This window comes from Bombina bombina, chromosome 9 (assembly GCF_027579735.1).
Source record: "Bombina bombina isolate aBomBom1 chromosome 9, aBomBom1.pri, whole genome shotgun sequence".
NCBI classification, from domain to species: Eukaryota; Metazoa; Chordata; class Amphibia; order Anura; family Bombinatoridae; genus Bombina; species Bombina bombina.
Window position 1 is genome coordinate 60169442 of NC_069507.1, and position 26355 is coordinate 60195796.

General features: G+C 40.5%; 1 protein-coding gene across 3 annotated transcripts in view; it reads right to left on the reverse strand.

Annotated features, from left to right (window-relative positions):
* Positions 1 to 26355, reverse strand: part of KAT6B (lysine acetyltransferase 6B) — a 290388-nt gene that overhangs the window by 81628 nt on the left and 182405 nt on the right. For 2 of the 3 annotated variants that reach the window (XM_053692145.1, XM_053692144.1), the window contains 3 exons: positions 24132 to 24264; positions 16146 to 17080; positions 13068 to 13189 (listed from right to left, as the gene is read on the reverse strand). In XM_053692145.1, coding sequence (XP_053548120.1) covers positions 13068 to 13189; positions 16146 to 17080; positions 24132 to 24264 — 1190 coding nt within the window. The remainder of the gene's footprint in view (positions 1 to 13067; positions 13190 to 16145; positions 17081 to 24131; positions 24265 to 26355) is intronic. The other variant, XM_053692146.1, reaches the window with a different exon arrangement.

Genomic DNA, 26355 nt, shown 5'->3' on the forward strand with positions numbered 1-26355 from the left:
CTCGACTGTAGGTAACCAAGCGGATTCACCGGCCCGCGGTACGGGAGCAATACCTGCGGATCACCAGACTGTAGCTTTTATGTGAAGGTAATAGACCATTCGTGTTGTAGTGAGCGTAGATTATTCAAGGCAAGGTGAGTCTCACTTCGAGGTTGCGTCTGAAGGATGTCATTTAGACATGGTGTGGGGCCTTCGTCGGACAGTCTCCGCGGACCCGAAGGGCTTACACCACTCGAGCTGTGACCGTGGCGAGTCGGCCTTACGCCATTCAGGGACTTCGGCGCCTGTGGACCGGTTTTCAGGTACACGTATCCGCTCAGCAGTAGGTCCAAGATGCTGGCTAGGAGATAGGCTTTGCGGTTAGCATAGAACGCTCAAACTAGCGAGCCGGCGTTGAAGCAGCATGGCTCTGTGAGCACCGCCCCGGAAGTCCCCCGCCGAAAATCTTTAGTAGTTTGTAGGTAAAATTTTAGAGCACGCACATCAGAGTTATGCAAAAGACGTTCCTTATGAGAAGAAGGATTAGGACAAAAAGGAACAACAATTTCCTGATTAATGGCTTGATCCGACACCACCTTAGGGAGAAACCCCAATTTAGTATGAAGGACCGCCTTATCTGCATGAAAAATAAGGTACTGGGAATCACACTGCAGAGCCGAGAGCTCAAAAACTCTGTGAGCTGAAGAAATAGCAATGAGAAACAGAACCTTCCAAGATAACAACTTTATATCAACAACATGCATCGGCTCAAACGGAGCCTGCTGCAAAAAAACTTTAAGAACTAGGTTAAGACTTCAAGGAGGAGCAACAGGTTTAAACACAGGTCTGATTCAGGATCTGATTCTGACCAGGGCCTGAACAAAAGCTTGAACATCTGGAAAATCTGCCAGACGTTTGTGCAAAAGAATACATAGTGCAGAAATCTGACCCTTCAGAGTACTGACTGACAAACCTTTCTCCAGGCCATCCTGAAGAAAAAGGTAAAATGCGGGGAATCCTCACCAAACTCCAGGAGAAACCCTGAGATTGGCACCAAAAAAGATATTTACGTCATACCTTATGGTAAATCCTGCGAGTAACAGGTTTACGAGCCTGAAGCATAGGTCAGTGACCGCTTCAGACAAACCATGTCTAGACAGAACTAAGCGTTCAATCTCCAAGCACTCAGCTTCAGAGAATCCAGGATTGGATGGAGGAATGGACCCTGAAGTAGAAGTTACTTCCTCAGAGGTAACCTAAAGGAGGAAGAGAAGACATCTTCACCAGATCCGCGAACCAGATTCTGTGAGGCCATGCAGAAGCTATTAGAATTACAGGTGGCCTCTCCTACTTGATACGAGCAATGACTTGAAGGATAGCAAAAGGGGGGGACAGGTACGCCAGACTGAAGTTCCAAGGCACCGCTAGAGCGTCAATCAGAGCGGTCTGTGGCTTTCTTGATCTTGAACCGTACTTTGGAAGCCTGGCGTTTAGACGTGACTCCATCAAATTCAACTCCGGAACCCCCCACTTGAGATTTATCATTTGAAAACCTCTGGGTGGAGAGTCCACTCCCCGGAATGAAAAGTCTGCCTGTTTAGAAAAACCACCTCCCAGTTCTCCACCCCTGGGATGAGGAAGGCAGAGAGGAGACAATCGTGAGACTCCGCCCACTGGAGAATGTGAGTCACCTCCTTCATTGCTAAGGAACTCTTAGTTCCTCCCTGGTGATTGATGTAAGCCACCAAGGAGATATTGTCAGATTGAAATCTGACAAACCGGACTAAAGCTAGTTGAGGCCAGGCTGATGAGGCATTGTAAATTGCTCTCAACTCCAAGATGTTTATGGGAATAAAAAAAGACTCCTCTTGAGTCCAAAGACCCTGAGCCTTTAAAGAACCGCAAACTGCTCCACAGCCTGAAAGGCTGGCGTCCATGGTTACAATCACCCAGGATGGTCTTAGGAAGCATTTACCCTAAAGACAGATGGTCCTGAAAACCACCAAGATAGAGAGACTCTAGTTAGGGGAACCAGAGCTATCCTCTGCGATAGGTCAGAGTGATCTCCGTTCCATTGTCTGAGCATGCATAACTGTAGGGGTCTCAGATGGAACCGCGCAAACGGAATGATGTCCATGGAAGCAACCATCAGACCAATTACTTCCATACACTGAGCCACAGATGGACAGGTTGAAGACTGAAGTGACAGAAAGGAAGTCAGAAGTTTGGATTTTCTGACCTTCGTCAGCAAAATCTTCATAGACAGAGATTCTAGACTTGTTCCTAAGAAACACACCCTGGTGTCTGGCATAAGGGAAATCTCCTCCAGATTCACTATACACCCATGGGAACGTAGAATAGACAACAACATCTTACAAAAAGAAAAGAAGGAACCTGAACCAAAATATAGTCCAGGACAGATGCCAACGTAATTCCTTAACATCTGGCTAGTGCCAGAAGAGCCCCATCGAACCCCTGTAAAATTCGAGGAGTAGAGGCTAAGTCCAAAATTTAAGGCTACAATTTGGAAGTGTTTGTCCAAAAGACAAAAAACAGAGAATAGAAGAATATATAAGATAAGCCAGGAAAGGCTTATAACATAACCTCTTACCTACGATAAGGGACAAATAAAGGTTAAGAATCCCTAGAGCATACATTTTAAATGTATCAAGCAAATTAAGCAATTATGATGCTTACAACAATAACAGTTTATACCTATACTGAATCATAATGAATCAGGATAGAGATAAATCAAATAAATGTTGATAATCCCTAAACCCATACTATAAATGAGATAGTCATAATGACTCACTTATATACTATAGCCTACTTTACGCAGACTTCCCCTAAATGCCATAGCATTGTTGAATACACAGCTGTAAGGACAGCTAGGGTTAAAACAGAAATTCAGGTGGTAGATTGGAGACTTACCCACTGATTAATAACAATCTTCCGTATATATTTTTCTACCTCAGAAAAAAAAATAAAAAAAATAAAACACGAACATGGATAATCCCTAAGATCTAAAAGTCCTGGAAGGAGCACTTTCTGTTACTGCATATTGTTATCCCATTTACTGCCTGTGGAGCTGTAGCTGGTGCATACCAAGATTGTATACTCCAAGAGGTGACAGGCATATCCACACACGCATCCTGTGAGATAATCATTGTAAGTAAGAAAAGGGAAAAAAGATTCCTACATACTCCAAGAGGTGGATGAAAGTCTAGAAGCATACCTGGGCATTCCAGACCAACCAATCACAAGGTACTGAATATCCCTTCCAGTGCGGCAACTTACCTCATATGATTGAAGTAAATTCTGGTAAGGGAATTCACTGCATTTAAAGATCACTATATGGATCTTCTCTGATATGTCATATTTTTAAGAAACTTTGATCCTCACAAACCTCACACTACTCTGTTTATATAAGGATTTGTGAGCGCTGTTATTCCCTTGTACAATTATATATATATATATATATATATATATATGTTCAACAGGAAGGAAAGATAAGCTGACAAAAGACTTCTAACAATATCCAGAAGATATTTCCATGGTAGGAGGAAAATAAATCATGTAAATATTAATATTCCCCTATTTAAATATGCACAGCAGACACAAGTTAAGATAAGCATTTCTAGTGCTTATAACATAGTAATCTATATTCTACTGTAGAAAAGGATCATATAAGTAGACCTAATTTTTAAAACATAGTCTAATTAAACCATACTGTAGAAAGATAGGGATAAACCATGAAGATGGAAATAATCCCTAAAACATGCAAGAATGTGAGAAAGAATAATTGGACATCATATTGATAATAATGTCCAGTATATACCTATATAAGGAAAGGGATAAACCATGAACATGGTGACAATCTTAAACAAACATACAGTTACAATGCACAAACTGTAGAAATTTGTAATCACCAGTAGGTGGGTATAAATAATATATGAGTCCCTGCTAAATAGAACAGAGAAAGAGATTAATCATATGAGAGACCCTCAAGATTTATCCACAGAATGAGAGGGAAATGTAATGCACCTTAATACATAACAATATAATAAAGGAGCATGCATTAGCAATAAATTGCCACCAGATGGCGACAAATACTAGTAAAAAAAACAGTATTTAGTATGAGAAAATAACAAAAAATAAAAAATTGTAGGATATATGATTTATTATAATAAACACTCCCATAATAAAAAACACACCCCTCATATCCTAGAGGCATTATTATCAGTAAAAAACGTATATATATATATATATATATATATATATATATATATATATATATATATATAAAACACCTTAGGAATAAACCTCTCTGAAGGTCTAGGCTGAATAGGTTTAAATGAGGCTCACATAGAGATCGTACTTAACATTACATGATGACGACATCTAAAGTGCGCTTAAACCACAAATCTCACTACCCATGGTGGGAAATAGAAAAGCTATTTCCAAAATGGCGCCAACAGAAATGTATGTCCGCCGAAGCGGATCTCACTATGTAGACAAGGACGGAACAAAATAAACACAATTATTCTACATAGAGCCCAATGCTTACGGGCTCTGAAAACAAAAACAGACCATACGTCTCCTATCCAGCAGAGTGAACGCTCACGGCTCCTCGACCGCATAGCTGACTAGCTGCGCCATAGTATCCACCCACAATGGCAGTCTTCTAATATGAGGATAAAGAGACATAGCTGCATATAATAAAATAGAGCTGACACAAAAGCTAAACACCTGAAGTTTAGTGCAACAGCGAGACCCCTCTAAATTATTAACTCGATAACAGATAATGGGAGAAACCCTTCAAATGTGGTCATCGCTATCTAGCATCTTACTAATAAAGAAGCGTGCATTAGCCAGCGCTGTATTATGCAAGCGCCATAACTGAATGCGTAATATGGGGACTTGCAGGTTCATGAGGAAAACCTTTCAGTGTATTGGCGCTTATTGCGATTGCCTAAAATAGCACTGCCAGAGAATATTTTCTAAAAAAGGCCAGTGGTAATCTCCTCTCATCTTGCTGGAGAAGCCACCACATCAGATAATGGCGTGCATCGATTTTATAAAAATAACAGAATTTATGCTTACCTGATAAATTACTTTCTCCTACGGTGTGTCCGGTCCACGGCGTCATCCATAACTTGTGGGAATATTCTCTTCCCCAACAGGAAATGGCAAAGAGCACAGCAAAAGCTGTCCATATAGTCCCTCCTAGGCTCCGCCCACCCCAGTCATTCGACCGACAGGAGAAAAAAACAGGAGAAACCATAAGGTGCCGTGGTGACTGTAGTTAAAGAAAGAAATTCATGAAACCTGATTAAAAAACCAGGGCGGGCCGTGGACCGGACACACCGTTGGAGAAAGTAATTTATCAGGTAAGCATAAATTCTGTTTTCTCCAACATTGGTGTGTCCGGTCCACGGCGTCATCCATAACTTGTGGGAACCAATACCAAAGCTTTAGGACACGGATGAAGGGAGGGAGCCAATCAGGTTACTTAAACAGAAGGCACCACGGCTTGCAAAACCTTTCTCCCAAAAATAGCCTCCGAAGAAGCAAAAGTATCAAATTTGTAGAATTTGGCAAAAGTGTGTTTCCAAGTCGCTGCCTTACATATCTGATCAACAGAAGCCTCGTTCTTGAAGGCCCATGTGGAAGCCACAGCCCTAGTAGAGTGAGCTGTGATGCGCTCAGGAGGCTGCCGTCCGGCAGTCTCGTAAGCCAATCGGATGATGCTTTTCAGCCAAAAAGAAAGAGAGGTAGCAGTAGCTTTTTGACCTCTCCTCTTGCCAGAATAAACGACAAACAGAGAAGACGTTTGTCTGAAATCCTTTGTTGCTTCTAAATAGAACTTTAAAGCACGAACTACATCTAAATTGTGTAACAAACGTTCCTTCTTTGAAACTGGATTCGGACACAAAGAAGGCACAACTATTTCCTGGTTAATATTCTTGTTGGAAACAACCTTTGGAAGGAAACCAGGTTTAGTACGCAAAACAACCTTATCTGAATGGAACACCAGATAGGGCGGATTACACTGAAAAGCAGATAACTCAGAAACTCTTCTAGCAGAAGAAATAGCAACCAAAAACAGAACTTTCCAAGATAACATCTTGATATCTATGGAATGTAGAGGTTCAAACGGAACCCCTTGAAGAACTGAAAGAACTAAATTCAGACTCCAGGGAGGAGTCAAAGGTCTGTAAACAGGCTTGATCCTGACCAAAGCCTGAACAAAAGCTTGAACATCAGGCACAGCTGCCAGTCGTTTGTGTAACAAGACAGATAAAGCAGAAATCTGTCCCTTTAGAGAACTCGCTGATAATCCCTTATCCAAACCTTCTTGGAGAAAGGAAAGGATCCTAGGAATTTTGATCTTACTCCATGAGAATCCCTTGGATTCACACCAACAGATATATCTTTTCCATATTTTATGGTAAATTTTTCTAGTTACAGGTTTTCTGGCTTGTACCAGAGTATCTATTACAGAATCCGAAAACCCACGCTTAGATAAAATCAAGCGTTCAATTTCCAAGCCATCAGCTGGAGGGAAACTAGATTTGGATGTTCGAATGGACCTTGTACTAGAAGATCCTGCCTCAAAGGTAGCTTCCATGGTGGAGCCGATGACATATTCACCAGGTCTGCATACCAAGTCCTGCGTGGCCACGCAGGAGCTATCAAGATCACCGAGGCCCTCTCCTGCTTGATCCTGGCTACCAGCCCGGGAATGAGAGGAAACGGTGGAAACACATGAGCAAGGTTGAAGGTCCAAGGCGCTACTAATGCATCCACTAGAGTCGCCTTGGGATCCCTGGATCTGGACCCGTAGCAAGGAACCTTGAAGTTCTGACGAGACGCCATCAGATCCATGTCTGGAATGCCCCATAATTGAGTCAACTGGGCAAATATCTCCGGGTGGAGTTCCCACTCCCCCGGATGGAATGTCTGACGACTCAGATAATCCGCCTCCCAGTTTTCCACTCCTGGGATGTGGATCGCAGATAGGTGGCAGGAGTGATCCTCCGCCCATTTTATGATTTTGGTCACTTCTCTCATCGCCAGGGAACTCCTTGTTCCCCCCTGACGGTTGATGTAAGCAACAGTCGTCATGTTGTCTGATTGGAATCTTATGAATCTGGCCCTTGCTAGTTGAGGCCAAGCCCTGAGAGTATTGAATATCGCTCTCAGTTCCAGAATGTTTATCGGGAGAAGAGACTCTTCCCGAGACCATAGCCCCTGAGCTTTCAGGGAGTCCCAGACCACGCCCCAGCCCACTAGACTGGCGTCGGTCGTGACGATGACCCACTCTGGTCTGCGGAAGCTCATTCCCTGGGACAGGTGATCCTGCGTTAGCCACCAACGGAGTGAGTCTCTGGTCTTCTGATCTACTTGAATCACTGGAGACAAGTCTGTATAGTCCCCATTCCACTGTTTCAGCATGCACAGTTGTAATGGTCTTAGATGAATTCGCGCAAAAGGAACTATGTCCATTGCTGCAACCATCAACCCTACTACTTCCATGCACTGAGCTACGGAAGGTTGTGGAACAGAAGAAGAAGAACTTGACAAGCGTTTAGAAGCTTCGACTTTCTGACATTTGTCAGGAAAATCTTAATTTCTAAAGAATCAATTATTGTCCCCAAGAAAGGAACTCTTGTCGACGGAGACAGGGAACTTTTTTCTATGTTCACTTTCCATCCGTGAGATCTGAGAAAGGCCAGAACGATGTCTGTGTGAGCCTTTGCCTTTGAAAGAGACGACGCTTGTATCAGAATGTCGTCCAAGTAAGGTGCCACTGCAATGCCCCTTGGTCTTAGAACCGCTAGAAGGGACCCGAGTACCTTTGTGAAAATCCTTGGAGCAGTGGCTAGCCCGAATGGGAGAGCCACAAACTGGTAATGTTTGTCCAGAAAGGCGAACCTTAGGAACTGATGATGATCTTTGTGGATAGGAATATGTAGTCATAAATTGACCCTCCTGGATTGTAGGTAAAATCGTTAGAATGGTTTCCATTTTGAACGATGGCACTCTGAGAAATTTGTTTAGGAACTTTAAATCCAGAATTGGTCTGAAAGTTCCCTCTTTTTTGGGAACCACAAACAGATTTGAGTAAAACCCCATTCCTTGTTCCACGGTTGGAACTGGGTGTATCACTCCCACAATGTAAGAATGCCTGTCTCTTTATTTGGTTTGAGGATAAGTGAGACATGTGGAACCTTCCCCTTGGGGGTAGTTCCTTGAATTCCAGAAGATAACCCTGAGAAACTATTTCTAGTGCCCAGGGATCCTGAACATCTCTTGCCCAAGCCTGAGCGAAGAGAGAGAGTCTGCCCCCTACTAGATCCGGTCCCGGATCAGGGGCTACTCCTTCATGCTGTCTTGTCAGCAGCAGCAGGTTTCTTGGCCTGCTTACCCTTGTTCCAGCCTTTCATCTGTTTCCAAGCTGGTTTGGTTTGCGAAGCATTACCCTCTTGTCTAGAGGCTGCAGAGTTGGAGGCCGGTCTGTTCCTGAAATTGCGAAAGGAACGAAAATTAGACTTATTCTTGGCTTTGAAAGGCCTATCTTGTGGGAGGGCGTGGCCCTTACCCCCAGTGATGTCTGAGATAATCTCTTTCAATTCTGGCCCAAAAAGAGTTTTACCCTTGAAAGGGATATTAAGCAATTTTGTCTTGGAAGATACATCCGCTGACCAAGACTTTAGCCAGAGCGCTCTGGGCGCCACAATTGCAAACCCAGAATTTTTCGCCACTAATCTAGCTAACTGCAAAGCGGCATCTAAAATAAAGGAATTAGCTAACTTAAGTGCGTGAACCCTGTCCATAACCTCCTCATACGGAGTCTCTCTACTGAGCGACTTTTCTAGTTCTTCGAACCAGAACCACGCTGCTGTAGTGACAGGAATAATGCACGAAATAGGTTGCAGGAGGTAACCTTGCTGTACAAAAATCTTTTTAAGCAAACCCTCCAATTTTTTATCCATAGGATCTTTGAAAGCACAATTATCCTCGATAGGAATAGTAGTGCGCTTGGCTAGCGTAGAAACTGCCCCCTCGACCTTAGGGACTATCTGCCATAAGTCCTTTCTGGGGTCGACCATAGGAAATAATTTCTTAAATATAGGAGGGGGAACAAAAGGTATGCCGGGCTTCTCCCACTCCTTATTCACTATGTCCGCCACCCGCTTGGGTATAGGAAAAGCGTCGGGGTGCACCGGAACCTCTAGGAACTTGTCCATCTTGCACAATTTTTATGGAATGACCAGGTTGTCACAATCATCCAGAGTAGATAACACCTCCTTAAGCAGTGCGCGGAGATGCTCTAATTTAAATTTAAATGTCGCAACATCAGGTTCTGCCTGTTGAGAAATTCTACCTGAATCTGAAATTTCCCCATCTGACAAAACCTCCCTCACGGCCCCTTCAGATTGGTGTGAGGGTATGACAGAGCAATTATCATCAGCGCCCTCCTGCTCTTCAGTGTTTAAAACAGAGCAATCGCGCTTTCTCTGATATGCAGGCATTTTGGATAAAATATTTGCTATGGAGTTATCCATTACTGCCGTCAATTGTTGCATAGTAATAAGCATTGGCGCGCTAGAAGTACTAGGGGCCTCCTGCGTGGGCAAAACTGGTGTAGACACAGAAGGAGATGATGTAGAACTATGTCTACTCCCTTCATCTGATGAATCATCTTGGGCAACTTTACTATCTGTGACAGTACTGTCCTTACTTTGTTTGGACGCTATGGCACAATTATCACACAATTTTGAAGGGGGAGACACATTGGCTTCCATACATACAGAACATAGCTTATCTGAAGGCACAGACATGTTAAACAGGCTTAAACTTGTCAATAAAGTACAAAAACCGTTTTTAAACAAAACCGTTAGTCTCTTTAAATTTTAAACAGTGCACACTTTATTACTGAATATGTGAAAAACCGAAGAAACCGGAGCCGGTTAAAGTTTTAACCCCTCTACAGTCCCAGCTACAGCCTTTGCTGCGACTTTACCAAACCCAGGGGGTATACGATACCAAATGAAGCCTTCTAGGAACCTTTTCAAATACTTTCAGACCCACACACATGCAGCTGCATGTCCTGCTCGGAAAAGAAACTGCGCAGTAATGGCGCGAAAATGAGGCTCAGCCTTCTACAGGGAAGGCCCTTCCTGACTGAAAAGGTGTCTAAACCAGTGCCTGGCGTTAAAAAAACGTTCCCCAAATTTTATAAGTGTGAATATCAACATCAATCTTTATAAAAAGCCCAAATAAAGCAATCGATCTTGCCCATAAAAATGTCTACCAGTTTTATAGCCCACATTAAGCCCTTTATTCTGTTTGTCTTAGACTAAGAAAATGGCTTACCGGTCCCCATGAGGGGAAATGACAGCCTTCCAGCATTACACAGTCTTGTTAGAAAAATGGCTAGTCATACCTTAAGCAGAAAAGTCTGCTAACTGTTTCCCCCAACTGAAGTTATTTCCTCTCAACAGTCCTATGTGGAAACAGCAAACGATTTTAGTTACTGCTGCTAAAATCATATTCCTCTCACAAACAGAACTCTTCATCTTTTTCTGTTTCAGAGTAAATAGTACATACCAGCACTATTTTAAAATAACAAACTCTTGATAGTAGAATAAAAAACTACAACTAATCACCACATACTCTTCACCATCTCCGTGGAGATGTTGCCTGTGCAACGGCAAAGAGAATGACTGGGGTGGGCAGAGCCTAGGAGGGACTATATGGACAGCTTTTGCTGTGCTCTTTGCCATTTCCTGTTGGGGAAGAGAATATTCCCACAAGTTATGGATGACGCCGTGGACCGGACACACCAATGTTGGAGAAATAAGCATAACACAGTCAGCGGTAGCCTCCTCTACTGAAGCCGGAGGTGACGCTACTGTAAATGAGGAACATACCAGCTAAAGGAGCTAGAGAGTGTAGATGCTCCATGATAAAGGTCCACACAAATAAATAAAAGCCTCAACCCAGTGTCATTTTTAACTGTAAACAAAACTATGAGGGTAGTTGAGTTATGTCAGAGGGAAACACCAAATAATGAGTGAACCAGAGCTTGTTTAAGGAGATGCCAGTAGATCCAAGCTGCTCAAATAAATGATATCCACAACCAGGAATATAACTAAGATTTCCAAACCCATCTAAGAGGGCAATGGAAGTGCCAGTTGGTCACCCTTCAATGTCTTCCCTTTCCCTAATGACAGTAACTGTTATACCTGCCAAGGGAAGGGTTTAAATAAGGATATAAACGGACTTACCCTCCAGGATCTTCTGCTGTGGAGCGGACACAGCACTTCCCAGTCTGTCAGCCTCAATCGACCACTGGCAGCGACATGGAGAGAAAAGAAAAAACAGAGTAACCAACCCTGGTTTTCTATCTAGGGGTAGCATACATGTTAGAAGTAAAGCAAAGACTACCTTGCCGCCTTCTAACTGCTAAAAGCCACCACCACTCTTACTAAAGAGATTGAAGTGGACACAGCTAGACCCTAATCCTTGCTTGCAGGGAAAAGTACTTATAAAAGGATTATATATCTTCAGACACCATCTTTGCACATCCTCCATTGACAGAGGCAAAGAGAATGACTGGGGATTATGGGTAAGGGAAGTTACACTTAACTCTCTTTGTCTTCTCCTAATGGCCAGGAGTTGATTATCCCACTAGTAATCGGAATGACGTTGTGGACTCTCCATGCCATAGGAAAGAAATTATTTTATCAACAGAAAAAAGTAGATATGTTCCTCTCAGTCACTTAAAATAAAAAAACACTAACACAGCAGAATTGCATAATCCATAAATGCATAATAAAAAGACAATGCAAAAGCAGAGTTTTAATTTCAACATTTTTCTAACAAATGCACAGCACCATCTATTGGTTGCACACTATAATGGAACTACAAGCACCCCCAGGGAGATGTTGTTTCACAGCATCATCTATTGGTTGCACACTATAATGGAACTACAACCACCCCCAGGGACATGGTGTATCACAGCACCATCTATTGGTTGCACACTATAATGGAACTACAACCACCCTCAGGGACATGGTGTATCACAGCACCATCTATTGGTTGCACACTATAATGGAACTACAACCACCCCCAGGGACATGGTGTATCACAGCACCATCTATTGTTTGCACACTATAATGGAACTACAACCACCCCCAGGGACATGTTTCACAGCACCATCTATTGGTTGCACACTATAATGGAACTAGAACCCGCCCCCCAGGGACATGGTGTATCACAGCACCATCTATTGGTTGCACACTATAATGGAACTACAACCACCCCCAGGGACACGTTTCACAGCACCATCTATTGGTTGCACACTATAATGGAACTAGAACCCCCCCCCCCCAGGGACATGGTGTATCACAGCACCATCTACTGGTTGCACACTATAATGGAACTACAACCACTCCCAGGGACATGGTGTATCACAGCACCATCTATTGGTTGAACGTTCATAGTCGCTAATATATTTGCACCTATTTAGTATAATGTGACGTGATTAAATGTTTTGAGTTGGTATATGTTGGTATAGGTTCTCCAGACTCCCCTTCCCTTTTGTCAGTCATATTCCACGATTGTTTTGTTGCCTGTATACTTGCTATGCCGTTATGTTTTAGGTTGAGTGTGTGGCCCCCAAGCTAAGTGTAGAGTTCTTAGGGGCCAATCCTTGTTGAAATAAAAATTAAGCATTGAGTAGTTCCTTTTCAGGACAACCAAAACTTTATAAGGCTTAAACACCAGTAAGAATATTGGGGAGTCAGACATTTTTACCAGGATGTGAACTTTTGTTTACATAGTTATATGTATAATAATCTAAAAATATGTAGCCTGGATTACAATGTTAGGAGCCTTGGTATGACTGTTTCCATTATCTGTCAAGATGAAGATACTAGTACAGATGTTATACATCAGTGTATTGTGAAAACGTATCTAGCATACACACAGAGTAACGATTCTGTCCAATTCAATCACTTTGTCTAGTCTGACAAATGATTCAGTGTCAAGAAAAATCCTGTTATACACACACTCACCTCAAAGGAAAGCTCACGTGCCTTCCTGAATATGTCAATATCCTCCTGTGTGACAGAGTCTGTACGGCCTGGCACATTCACCTCCCATCTTTCTTCCTTGATGCTCAGCTTCATTTCCATGTCTGATGTTAGAAAGCAGAAAAACAGTTGAACAAGAGTTTGCAGTCTTCAAAGTGAGCAATCAATAGGTTTCTCTTAAAGGGACATTAAACACTAAACAAAAACTAGACAGCAGGATATAATCAAGGCAAAGATTAGCCTGAGAATAATATGGAGATGTATCTTAAAATATTGAAAAAATAATAAGAGTATAAAGTTTTATTGTTCATAAAGTAATTGGATTCTCCATATTATAACCTAGATTTTTCTCTGTCAAGACCAATTATAAAATGGGTCACTAGAATGTGCAACCAATCACTGACTGGAATATAAAGTGCTTGGAGTCTGCACTTCCAAATTTCAAAAAATTTCAGAATTAAATTGTAGGAAAATGTGACAAAATAAATAATTAACGTATATTGCAGCTTTTTTTTTACTACATATAATACAAATAATTTGTATCAAAATCACAGTGTTTAATGTCCCTTTAAAGTTAAGATGATTGTATCCATGCATTTAATTACACCAACTATGTGAGCAGAATTAATCCGAGGAATATCCTAGTGTTTATATCGTTTCCTGTTATTTGATGATCCGTAATGTAAATTCTAAGCGTAAAATTTGCACCTCTCCTTACCTGGTTCATGCAGAATCAATAGGAGCTAAAGTTTGATTAAAGGATTTGAAAACTTTAAAATTATTTCTCTATGAATTTCTGCCGTTTTAAAATCTTTTAAATACATTTTATAATTTTATAACTCACCATTTAGTTATTACTTGTTTTATATTCAAAACATATTAAAATTCTACTCTAATATGAAGTAAACTGTACATTACCAGTTTAAAAGAAAATTATCTACCTAATTAAATATGAAATCACAAAATTCCCACTTAAAACAATTATCGAAAAACCCACTGCTCATGTCAAATACATTGCAGACTTCCATTAAGCATATGACAACTTGAAAACAAATCTTGGGGCCTACAATTTTTTTTACATAATGTGCGTGCACTAATTGGCGACATTCTTAATATGCTGTTTATGAGCATATATGTATTGTTATATGACCATTGTTTTCGGACTTTGAGTCTAAATATTGTCATAGAAACAGGCACCAGAAGACACTATATGACATCGATAAATAACACGATTATCAATTCAGTTATTTTTGGTTGTAGCTCTGATTAAAGATTCTTAAAGTAAATTGGAGGGTAGTTTTTTTTATTCTACTGAACAACTTAAAAACTACTGAACTGGTTAACTTCAATACCAGCCTCGGCGGTTACTGGCAATCAAAATCACTACTAAGATACTGAATTTCAGCCAAACTAGTCCTTGCATTAAAGATTTAGGAGTAGGTGAAAAATCTAGTTTATAATAGAAAGCCTGTTTGAATAATTAGAAAAAAAACTGGTATACCTAATTAGCTCTTTTAGTAGCTCAGCAAACTAAATATATTATGAACTCCTTGGGCGCATCAATGATCTGATATACACATTTAAAAAAGGGACAGTAAAGTCAAAATTAAACTTTCATGATTCAGACAGATTATGCCATTTTAAACAACTTTTCAATTTACTTCTAGTAGCTAATTTACTTTGTTTTCTTAACATCCTTTGTCGAAAAGCATAACTAGGAGAACTCAGGAGAAGCAATGTGCTACTGAGAGCTAGCTGTTGATTGGTGTATGCCTCTTGTCAATGGCTCACCCAATGTGTTCAGCTAGCTCCTAGTACTGCAGTGCTGCTCCGTCAACAAAGAATACCAAGGAATGAAGCAAATCCAATAATAGAAGTAAATTGGAAAGTTATGCACTTACTGGACCATGAAAACTAAAATTGTGTTTCATGTCCCTTTAAGCATATGTGCATACCATGCTCTACAACAACTTTATAAGTTAATCACAAGTAAAACAAAAATGCAGTTAGAAATTAGGGAAGAATGGGTTTCCATGGAATGGGCAGTGATGAGATGACAAACAATGGAACGAAGGGTGCGTTGCAGAGCATGGAAAGGATGGGCTGATGGATGGAATGAGCAGGAGCAGAAAAGTAACAATGTGTCAGTCACATAAAAGAATCCAGCCAAGGGGAAGTGTGAAAGGAGGCTGGACCAGCCATGCCAAAGAGCCAAAAGCGATGGAGTTATGGAGGCCGCGGAGAGGGTAAGAGCTTGGCTACTATCTAACACTAAAATGGATGTTAACAGATCAAGCAGCAGAGCACAGGATTAGTGGAGATAGAATTGTTTTGTTGGAGGGTCACCAACAATAGGGGGGTGTAGAGTACATGATCAGGAGGAGGGATCTCATTTTCACCAGTAAAATATTATAAAAAAGAAAGAAAAAACATCAAACAGAATATAAAAAAAAGACAGAAGTAAAAAAATAAATAAAAAAATTTAACGTTTTTTTTTTTTTCTTCCCTATTTACCTTTTCATAAAGCTGTATTTTCAATTAAAGAGGATTAATGGTTTGTTTAAATAAGAACTTCTGGTTTTAAAACTCAATAGAAGCCATATGTTAATTCCGGATATGAAAACCTTACTGTCAGTTTTATGCAATGTTATCTCTGCACTATATAGATGTTTTTTGCCGCTTACGTAATTGTACTGCCTGTCAACATGCTGAAGGTTACAACTATAATTGTTTTAACCCCCTTTTATGAAGAACTTACTCCAAAGAGAACTCTGTTAAAATTCATGGATTTTAGCTTTTGGTTCTTAACTTCCATACTGCTAGCAAGAGACTTCAACCTCCCTTATCTAGTAACAAATTGAGGAAGCCCTTTGCTGGCAGGAGGGCCAGAAAGCAAGGTATTGTTGGCCTCTCTGGGGACTATGGGGTTCATTTAAACATTACCTTATTAAAAATTAGTTTGAAAGATTTTGGGGGCTTCTTAACTCTGGTGCCCGGAGTAGTTAACTCTTGCTTGCAGGAAGAACTGGGTGAAGAGGGGATTCTTCGGCCTGTGCTTACCATCATCCTGGACGGGCTTAATCCTGCTGTCTGCCAGGCTGACTTTCCCTGGTGTTCTGGCTCCCGCCCCCGGGGATCCCGCTTTATACTTTAACCTGCCTATTGTCCTGTGCTTTTTAAGGAACGTTGAGCGCTTGAAGTGGGCGATGGCTTTCAGCGTCCGCCCCATGGGCACTGCCCAGCCAGAGGGTACAGAATGGGGGAGTAGGAGCCTACTTCTACCATCCCTCTTTCCAAAGAAGTGTGCAGAGGCGTAGAGTCTGCCCTTGCGGTGCACACGCTTAGGAGGAGCATAGCTTGGGTGGCTTTTTTGGCGTGGCTGGCCCTGGGTTGTATAGATGTGAGACAGTCCATCAAAGAGTCCCTTCAACTGACTGTTACTGGGGAGGCTTCTGAAGGAGGGGGCACTGGAATGGCTTGAAGAGCTTTGGGGGGAGTTTGAGGTGGTAGAATTGCTGGAATTCTGGGAGCCAGGGCTTTGGCTGCAAAGTAGGGATGTGTGTGGGAGAGGTGGTGCAGGTGGTGGTGCGGGACAGCTTAGCCTGTGCATAGAACCCACAGCTGGTACTTGAAGAGTGTATGGCTCAGGATCAGGGAGCTTTTTCCTGGGCCGGTAGTGCGTGGAAAAGTCTACGATGCACCCCCGAAACCTGCGCCCCTCGGGTGATGGGGTGAAAAACTTAGTGAGGCCATCAATAAGCCCTTTGGTTTTCTTGTTAACTTTGAGGGGTGAGCAGGTGGAGGTGAAGGTGGAAGTGATGGGATGGGGGCCAGGCCAGGTGAGGTCGCTTGCAGCCAGGCTGCTGTTTGGGCTCTTCACAGATGCAGCATGACCAGATGGCGGGGTGGTGGGACACACTTTAGTTTTTTGACTCCTACCAGGTGGCCCCCTTGCTTGGAAGGCATTAATTGGTCCTCCATCATTCGGCATGTACCTAAAACAATATATAAGAGGTTTGTTTTTTTTAAAATGGGTCTTTAATTTAAATCATGTCATTTTTAAGGAAGGATTCTATTACAAAAACAACAACAATTTTACTAAAACTATTTCAGTGTAGGGTAACTTTATTGATGAATTCTTCATTTGGGAATGCATGTTACAAGGAAAAAAATAATAATAATGCATTCAACTTTATAGCTTGATTCCTAAAAGAAAAAAATCATCAAATCAGAAACATTTTAAACATATAGAAGAAAATAAAATTACTTACTAACTTCCCAGAGAACTGTAAGATGAAAACAATTTATGCTTAGAACAGCACATTACACTAAACCCCCAACCTTGCTGATTGGTGACTACATTTAGCCACCAATCAGCAAGCGCAACCCAGGTGCTGAACCGGATTTGAGGAGAAGTACCGGTAGAGACCATCTTGTAATGTGGACTATGCACATGCCTCAAAGTTTGAGGTTAAATCACATGAGTGTATTTTTATTGCGTATTTATTTATGACAAGGAGTCAAGACATATTGCCCTAGGAGCACCCCCTGAGAGCTTGTCCTTCTTTCTGTTTTATTATATATATATATATATATATATATATATATATATATATATATATATATATATATATATATATATATATATATATATAGTGTGTGTGTGTGTGTGTGTGTGTGTGTGTGTGTGTATATATATATATATATATATATATATATATATATAATTATTTTTTTATTTTATTTATTTATGTGCCAATATGTGTATTATACACATATAAACACAAATATATATGTATATATTCATATATATTTTTATTTTGCCCCCTGTGCAGTGCTAGGTGTTTACAGTGTCTTATGGCATGAAAACAAGGTTCCCATTGGAGCCTATGGAAGCAAACTCTTGAGCGCAAGACTTTAAGGCAATGCGAACACGAAGTCGCATTCGCATTGTGCCAGACTTGTAATATTGAGCTCCACTCGTGACAGACATGGATTTCTCATTCAACAAACCGTATACACCATACATACACCCCCTTGTATAAATAAATAAAATAAAAAAAGGTGAACCCATTTATAGAATAGAAAAGGATGTTCCTGTATAAAAAGGTATGGCTTTTTGCTATAAAAGGCAATAACAAAAAATGTGTGTATGAAGCAAACTCATCAACATGTTGCAGGACCAAATTCAAATCGTCTGTAAAACTGCAGCAGAAATAACAGAACTTCATATAACGCTTACAGTTTGGTTACTCTTCTGGCTGAAGAAAATTTCAGGAAAGAAAATATTGCCCATGAAAGGCTAAATAAATGAATGCATATAGAACTTTTAAAGTCACTTAATTAGAGATGATTTCAAAGTAGACAAATTCAATTATTTAAAGGAGCTGTAAATTCAAAATGTAACTTTCATGATTCAGACAGTGCATGCAATTTTAAACAAATGTCCAATGTATCTAATTTGCTTCATTCCTTTGTTGAAAAACATATCTAGGTAACCTCTAAAGCACCAATGCACTAATGAGAGATAGCTGCTGATTGGTGGCTGCACATAAACGCCTCTTGTTATTGGCTTACCCAATGTGTTCAGCTAACTCCCAGCAGTGCATTGCTGCTCCTTCAATAAAAGGATACCAATAGAAAGAAGCAAATTTGAAAGATTTGTAAAACTGTGGTATTTGAATCATGAAAGACAAAAATGGGTTTCATGTGCCTTTAACATCTTTCAAAACTGCATTTACAGTTGTTTTATGGTTTCAAAAAGGAGAAATGGTTCCTTATGTTACAATTAATATGTTGAACTTGAACATTCAACAGGTTAACAGTATTAGAGCAGGGCTCGACAAACCCAGGAGCCTGGGAGCCACTGGCTCCTAGGATTCTATATTTGGCTCCTAACTTTTTGGGTTATTCTCCATATATCTATATACAAATCCAACTGTCAGACTCTAAATATTCTTACTGGCTCCTAATTTTTAAAAAGATTTGTCAAGCATTGCATTAGAGTCAGCAGATCTTATTTAGTTTGCCTGGCTCTAGCTAAGGAAAAGATATTACAATCTGGGTGGTGGAGACATTGCTTAATGGACAGTATTCATGTAGCAACATGTTTAGATTTAGCAGATAAAATCCATATCTACTGGGCAAATGTGAAACACTGTCTTGCTTTATCTTCAAAGACTCAAAGATACCAAGGAAATACACTTGTAGGGCAATTCAACAACAGCCGTTGTTTGTGTAGAAAGTGCCCTGCACTGTCAAGGTTCTAATCTCAAATAGTAGAAACCAAATCTATCACTTCTCAGTCCCAAATGAGATGCTATAGTCAGAAATGTGTTAGTTATCAGACTCTATTCACTTGCTAACATAATCTGTCTGTGGGTTCTGCTTTCTTAGGAGATGTAATGTCTTTGATTCTCAAAGAATGTGTGCACCGAAATAAATTGAGGACATTCTACAGCTTCCTCTTCATCAACATATGACATGGATGAAGAAGCTTATAGTCACACTATAAAAAGTCTAAAAAAAATGTTGTTTTTACAGGTGCACACTGACTGTTGCCAGCTTCAGATCCTTAGAAGGATATAGTGACACTTGAAGGTATCATAATGCTTGGATTACAGCCCTTAAAATACCCCAAGCCTGGCTGACCAAACACTGGTCCACCTTAGGTCCTTGAATATATCATTGTGACCAAATATGCTCAGACAATGAGTTCTGTTGCTTTCGCATAAAGAAAAAAATGATCAGTGTAGTTCATAAGACATGTAAGACAATCATGGACTGTTACAGATACAACATTAATGTATACAGATTTTGTTTTGTGAAAATGAGGTAGACCTCTGCTTACAACCACCTAATAAAGAACACAGCAAAAGGGCATAAGATTATGTGAGTCTGGCGCAGACTACGAATTCTAGTTGCCAGACCGATTGTCTTCCAAACAAGCAACACTCATTAATAACCTTCTAGGATCACAACCTCATATAAACACACAGAAAACAGTATCTAAGACAACCACTTTGTAAAGAAATAGCTGTAATTACTAAGACACATAAAATTAAAAACAACAACCCCTAAAGCATTATTCATTTGTTGTTGCAGCGATTGACTATTTCTTGTGGAAACATGATATGGTTTAAGTAAAGGGGCAACTTTCAGACCATGTTAATTAAAAGAAAAAATATCTGGGGGCGGAGCTGACTACCGTTGCGGCAGGACGTGCATTGCAGAAGCTCCTGCTACAGATATAGATTACAGAGTATTTAATATACTTTTCATATCTTTCAAGATTGTGAGTGGGATTCCCACTAAAATAAAAACCCTTTGTGACTATCCTTGGAGATTTTTGGAGTGAACACGGGCTTGATTGCCTGACCTATGTTCCTCGGTAAGGCCACAAGGCTGCTTACAGAATATACTACTACAAGCTATGGTTGCTATTTGATAAAACTAGCTGCCTCTAAAGCCTAGGCTATCGCATAACCCCCCACCCAAGACTGTTGGGAAAAAGCCGAAAGAGCTATCAACCTTTTATGATACACTTCAAGTATAATTTGGGAAGTTTGGAGAACACCGCTATCGCTATTAAAATGGCGGAGGTGGAAAAATGGGGCGAAGATATGCATCACGCAATTGACCTACACTTCAGAGGATTTGAGTTAACTCTGAGAGCCACAGTGAATGATCTGTTTGCGGCTTATAAACATAATATAGCTGTACCAAGGGTGATACAAATGGAGCGCTTGACATACACTGATACAGGGAATGCTAATATGAAGAAGCTAATCCAGCTCCGGTGGAAGATAGCCTCAGTGGTGGACGTGCCTGTTCCTCAAGAGAGGGACGCGGGTCCTAGGGAGCTACTGATCCTGTGTGAAACGGAGTCATGGCTAACCAAGGGGAGCCGTAAGGAACACCCATCAAAATTCTCGGCTAGTTTGCAGTGGTTGGGAGTGGAAGATTCTAAGAACAAAGGTGGAAATCAGCAGCTGATCTTCATACTGACATATAAGCCTGCATTATACGTCTCCCTCTCCACTGAGAAAACCTCACTGTCAAAAAGTTTACTTTTTTGGGACTCTCTTGCGTGGCGAGCTGGGGTAGGTTAACTATTCCCTACACCCAGTACACTCGCTCCCTAACCTAATTGAGGACTGATTGCTTTCCCTCTTTTGAGACACTCCTTTAGGGACGAGGGCTTCAAAGTTAATAATATATAGCTTCTGAAGATCTTAAACTTTTCTCTCTTCATTTTCTACTGTGTGACGTTACTACCACTATATGTAAGATTCTTGTTTGTGTTATATTTTCATTATGTAATATCTGTGTGGCTTGTTTAATTTGCTTATGGATATGGGAGGATTGCCTTAGTAGATGTTCTGTTTGATCCTAGGGTGCTCATTATTGCAGAATTGTTTCATGTGCGTATATCCAGTATAAGTAAATATTACATTTTCATTTGATGTAGCTAGAGCACTAAATTATATGTGGGCAAACATCTTTTTATGGTATTACTGCTGTTACTAATCTTAGTCTGCCACATGACATTACAATCTGATGTCTGAATATGTTATCTTATAGACAAATATAATAGTTAAGATGCATCTATAGGGCACTTAATGGTTGTCATTTCATACTTAGATATCACACTCTTGAGAGCTGATCTCCCTGTTATATTCATAATAGCTCCTTAACACTATACTGAATTTGCACTATATAACTATAATACTCCAAATCAATCACTATAGCAAGGTGCGCACAGATTCTGAACCAGATGAGAAAGTAAGTTCTATCTGTCTCGAATAGGATGCCTCCTATTGTAATTTTACCCTTGTTTATAGGATAATAACTAAAGGAGACTACCACCCAGTCTAGAGGAGTCGGTTTTAAGAGTATGTTTAGCTGCTTTTAACTCACCTATTCAACACTTTTATAAAGGAGAGATTATATTTTATCCTAGCATAGAATTAAGGTGTTCCCTTAAGGTAACAGTACAAGTATTTACCCTGCTGTCAGCGGCTGAGTTGGCGAGGTATATAGGTTATTGCCAGTCATCTATTAGAAATACTATTCTCTCCTACTCATAACAGTTGATATTTTGCACTAACTAATCCGGATCCTAGAACAGTAGTGTGAACTATGCATTACATTTTGCATTTCATATGAGCTGTGGTTGGCTTAGGTTTGGGAACAGCCTCCTCTCTCCTAGTTGTGATTTACTGTATATCAACTGTTGAAATTTTGTATGTAGTCCACCTATCTATAGTAATATTGTTGCAGGATTTGTCTTACGTTCTCTATGATAAACAAGCCATATGTTTGATATATACTTCCCAACTTTGAACAATATTAGTTACATGTGGTCCAAAGTGATTCACACTCTTTTCTAATTAGCCTAGGACCACAACAGTCCCTAAAATGAGATATATAGTTAAGTATAAGAAAAATACACTGAGGTTCCTTGAGACCCATGAGTGGTCTCCTACGATATTTAACTACCTTCCATTGCATTGATTTACATATAGTGCTAGGATGTCCAATAGTGACCTCAGACGATGTATGGAGGGTATATAGTTTTGAAGGCAGGAGTTATGCAATGTAATAATATTGATATTTAGCTTATGACTATGTAATGTTTCTTTCATTAGTTTTGTTCTTGTATACGGATTATGTTCTGAGACATAATCAGTATACAGCTGATTATCACGGGAGCTTGGGGCTCACGTGAGGCCAATGGTGTATGACCCACTCCCTAATGTTGTACACGTTCCTCTCAACCATGAATAAACCACTGCAGAAAGGGTACATAAGGACAGACAGATAGATTGTCCGCTTCAATCTAACACTAGCTTACACTATCATTTTAGAACAAACCATACTTTGAATTCACAAATTTTGTCCACTTAATTGAGAAGTTCAAATAATTCCAACAGATTACTTTTATTTAGAAATGGATTAGCCTGAGGGAGCCATCTGTCTTGGCATTTCTTTATAGCCTGATGTTCTTCAGCTAAAAGTAGTATTGATGAGGAAAGAAGAGACCACAGTGATGTTTAAAAACTGTCATTTCAAAGCATTAAAACATCCATTTAAAGGCACATGGTACTCAAATTATTTCTATCCTGATTCATGTATATGAAATAACATGTTAAACACATTTGTTTTTTTATTAAAAAAAAGCAATTTTAAGTATTTTTGAATTTAATGTGAAACTGACCGGAAGTGCATGACTGTGTATAACTGAGTCATGAGTCTATTGATAATTGGCTGATACAGATAACTTTTACATAAAAAGTTGGTTTCATTCGGCACAGGAGCACACAATAAAACACACACACACACACACACACCAAAGCAATGTATTACATTTTTAAACATTCTAGATTAGATGGTACAGAGAACATTTTTGAGTATCATGTCCATTTTAACTAAATGTCCTGTGTCAAACACAGGAAATAAGGAATAGCCGTTTGTAACCAATTAAAATGTTGCAGTCAAAACCAGCATCATTTAAAATTTTGCTTTCAAAAATATAGTCAACCTTTGGCGTGTCATCCTACAAATGGTATGATCCACCTGTTAGGGTCACAGATTCTGGTTAAAATGAACCCATTTTATGGAAGATATGATAGGAAAAAAAGATTCTGAAACAATGATCTGCAGCCCTCTTTCTTAACCTAAGGGTTAAAGGGAAATGAAACCCATTTTTTTTTCATGGCTCAGAGAACAATTTAAAAAAAAAAGTTTTCAATTTACTTCAATTATCAAACATAGTTCTTTTGGTATCCTTTGTTGACTGCTTCCAATTTTCTAGACATGTTACAATTCAATATACATTCAAAATTTGTAATCAACAGTTTGTGATTCTAGAAGCCACAAAGTCTTCCAGGCTTCCTTTTTTTCTATATGTCTTGAGAAATACCTTCAAATATAAGAATTTGTGTAACAAATTGTAATATGAAATCACAAGACAAAACACTGATTAATTATCATAAACCGTAAAAACCACAAACAAAATGTTTATTTAAAGAAAAAATGACCTACAATAAATGTTGTTTTAGCTTGTTTTTCGGGCGTCCAATGGGCTTTGCGTATCTCCTCTTAATCTGCGCTGCTTTCTCCTGGAGGATCTTTCGTCCCTTTTTCTTTGGCCTGCAGACTTGACAAATCCACATGCCTATGAAATGAGAGAGAAAAAAATTAAGATTTTTTTTTTGTGATTCAACCAATCAAGAGAATAATAAAAAACATAAAAGTATGCTTACCTGATAATTTAATTTCCATTGTGGGGAGGAGAGTCCACGGCTTCATTCCTTACTTTTGGGAATAAAGAACCTGGCCACCAGGAGGAGGCAAAGACACCCCAGCCAAAGGCTTAAATACCTCCCGCACTCCCCTCATCCCCCAGTGATTCTGCCGATGGAACAAGTACAATAGGAGAAATATCAGGGTATAAATGGTGCCAGAAGATAAAATAAATTTAGTTCCGCCCACCGGAGTTACGGGCGGTAGCCGTGGACTCTCCTCCCCACGATGGAAATGGAATTATCAGGTAAGCATAATTTATGTTTTCCATCTAAAGGGGAGGAGAGTCCACGGCTTTATTCATTACTTTTGGGAAACGTATACCCAAGCTTTAGAGGACACTGAATGAAAGCGGGAGGGTAAAAAGGCAGACCCTAATCTGAGAGCATCACAGCCTGTGAAACCTTTCTCCCAAAAACAGCTTTTTCAGAAGCAAAAACATCAAATTTGTAAAACTTCGTAAAAGTGTGTAAGGAGGACAAGGTAGCAGCCTTACAAATCTGCTCCATATAGGCCTCATTCTTGAAGGCTCAGGACGAAGCCACAGCTTTAGTTGAATGAGCCGTGACCCTCTGAGGAGGCTTATGTCCCGCTGTCTCATAGGCCAAGCGGATCAAACTCCTCAACCAAAAAGACAAAGAAGTAAAAGAGGCCCTCTGACCCTTGCACTTCCTGGAATACACCACAAAAAGAGATGTAGACTGTCTAAAATATTTTGTAGCCTGAAGATAGAACTTCAAGGCACAAAACGACATCCAGATTATGAAGTAACCGCTCCATAGAAGAGGAAGGGTTAGGACACAAAGAAGGAACAATAATTTCCTGATTGATGTTTTGATTAGACACCACCTTGGGAAGAAACCCCAAATCGGTGCAAAGAACCGCTTTATCAGCATGAAAAACCAGGTAAGGAGGCTCAAACTGCAAGGCAGCGAGCTCAGATACTCTGCGTGCCGATGCAATAGCCAACAGGAAGAGAACCTTCCAGGACAAAATCTTAATGTCAATGGAATGCATAGGCTCAAACGGAACCCTCTGCAATACCTTAAGGACCAAGTTTAAGCTCTATGGGGGAGCAGACTGCCTAAAGACAGGCCTGATTCTAGACAGAGCCTGAATGAAAGATTGAATGTCAGGAAGCTCAGCGAGTCTCCTGTGCAACAAAACTGATAATGACAAAACCTGTCCCTTTAAAGTACTAGCGGCAAGACCCTTCTCCAAACCCTCCAGGAGAAAGGACAGAATCCTGGATAACTTCACCTTGTGCTAAGGATATCCATGCTTCTAACACCAGGACAAGTAAGTCCTCCACACCTTATGGTAGATGTGACAAATGACTGGCTTCTTTGCCTGAACTAGAGTGTCAATCACACTTTCAGAAAAACCTCTCTTGACTAAGACTAAGTGTTCAATCTCCACGCAGTCAGTCTCAAAGAAACTCGATTTTGATGCTGAAAGGGACCCTGTTCCAGCAGATCCCTGCGACAGGGTAACTTCCATGGCGGAGAGGGTGACATCCCCACCAGATCCGCAAACCACGTCCTCCACGACCACGATGGAGCAATCAGGATGGCCGAAGCTCGCTTCTGTTTGATGCGTGCCATTACACGAGGTAGAAATGGTAACGGTGGAAAAATGTAAGCTAGTCTGAAACCCCAAGGCACCACTAAGGCGTCTATCAGCTTTGCCTGGGGATCCCTTCGATCTTGACCCGTATCAGGGTAGCTTGCAATTGAGTCTGGTCGCCATGAGATCTATCTCCAGCGTTCCCCATTTGAGACAAATCTCTGCAAACACTTTGGGGTGAAGAGACCATGGAAGAATTGCCTGCTGAGAAAGTCCGCTTCCCAGTTGTCCACACCTGGAATGTGGATCGCTGAAAGCCCACTCAAAAATCTGAGACACCTCCCTCATTGCTAGGGAGCTCCTTGTACCCCCCAGATGGGTGATGTAAGCCACCAAG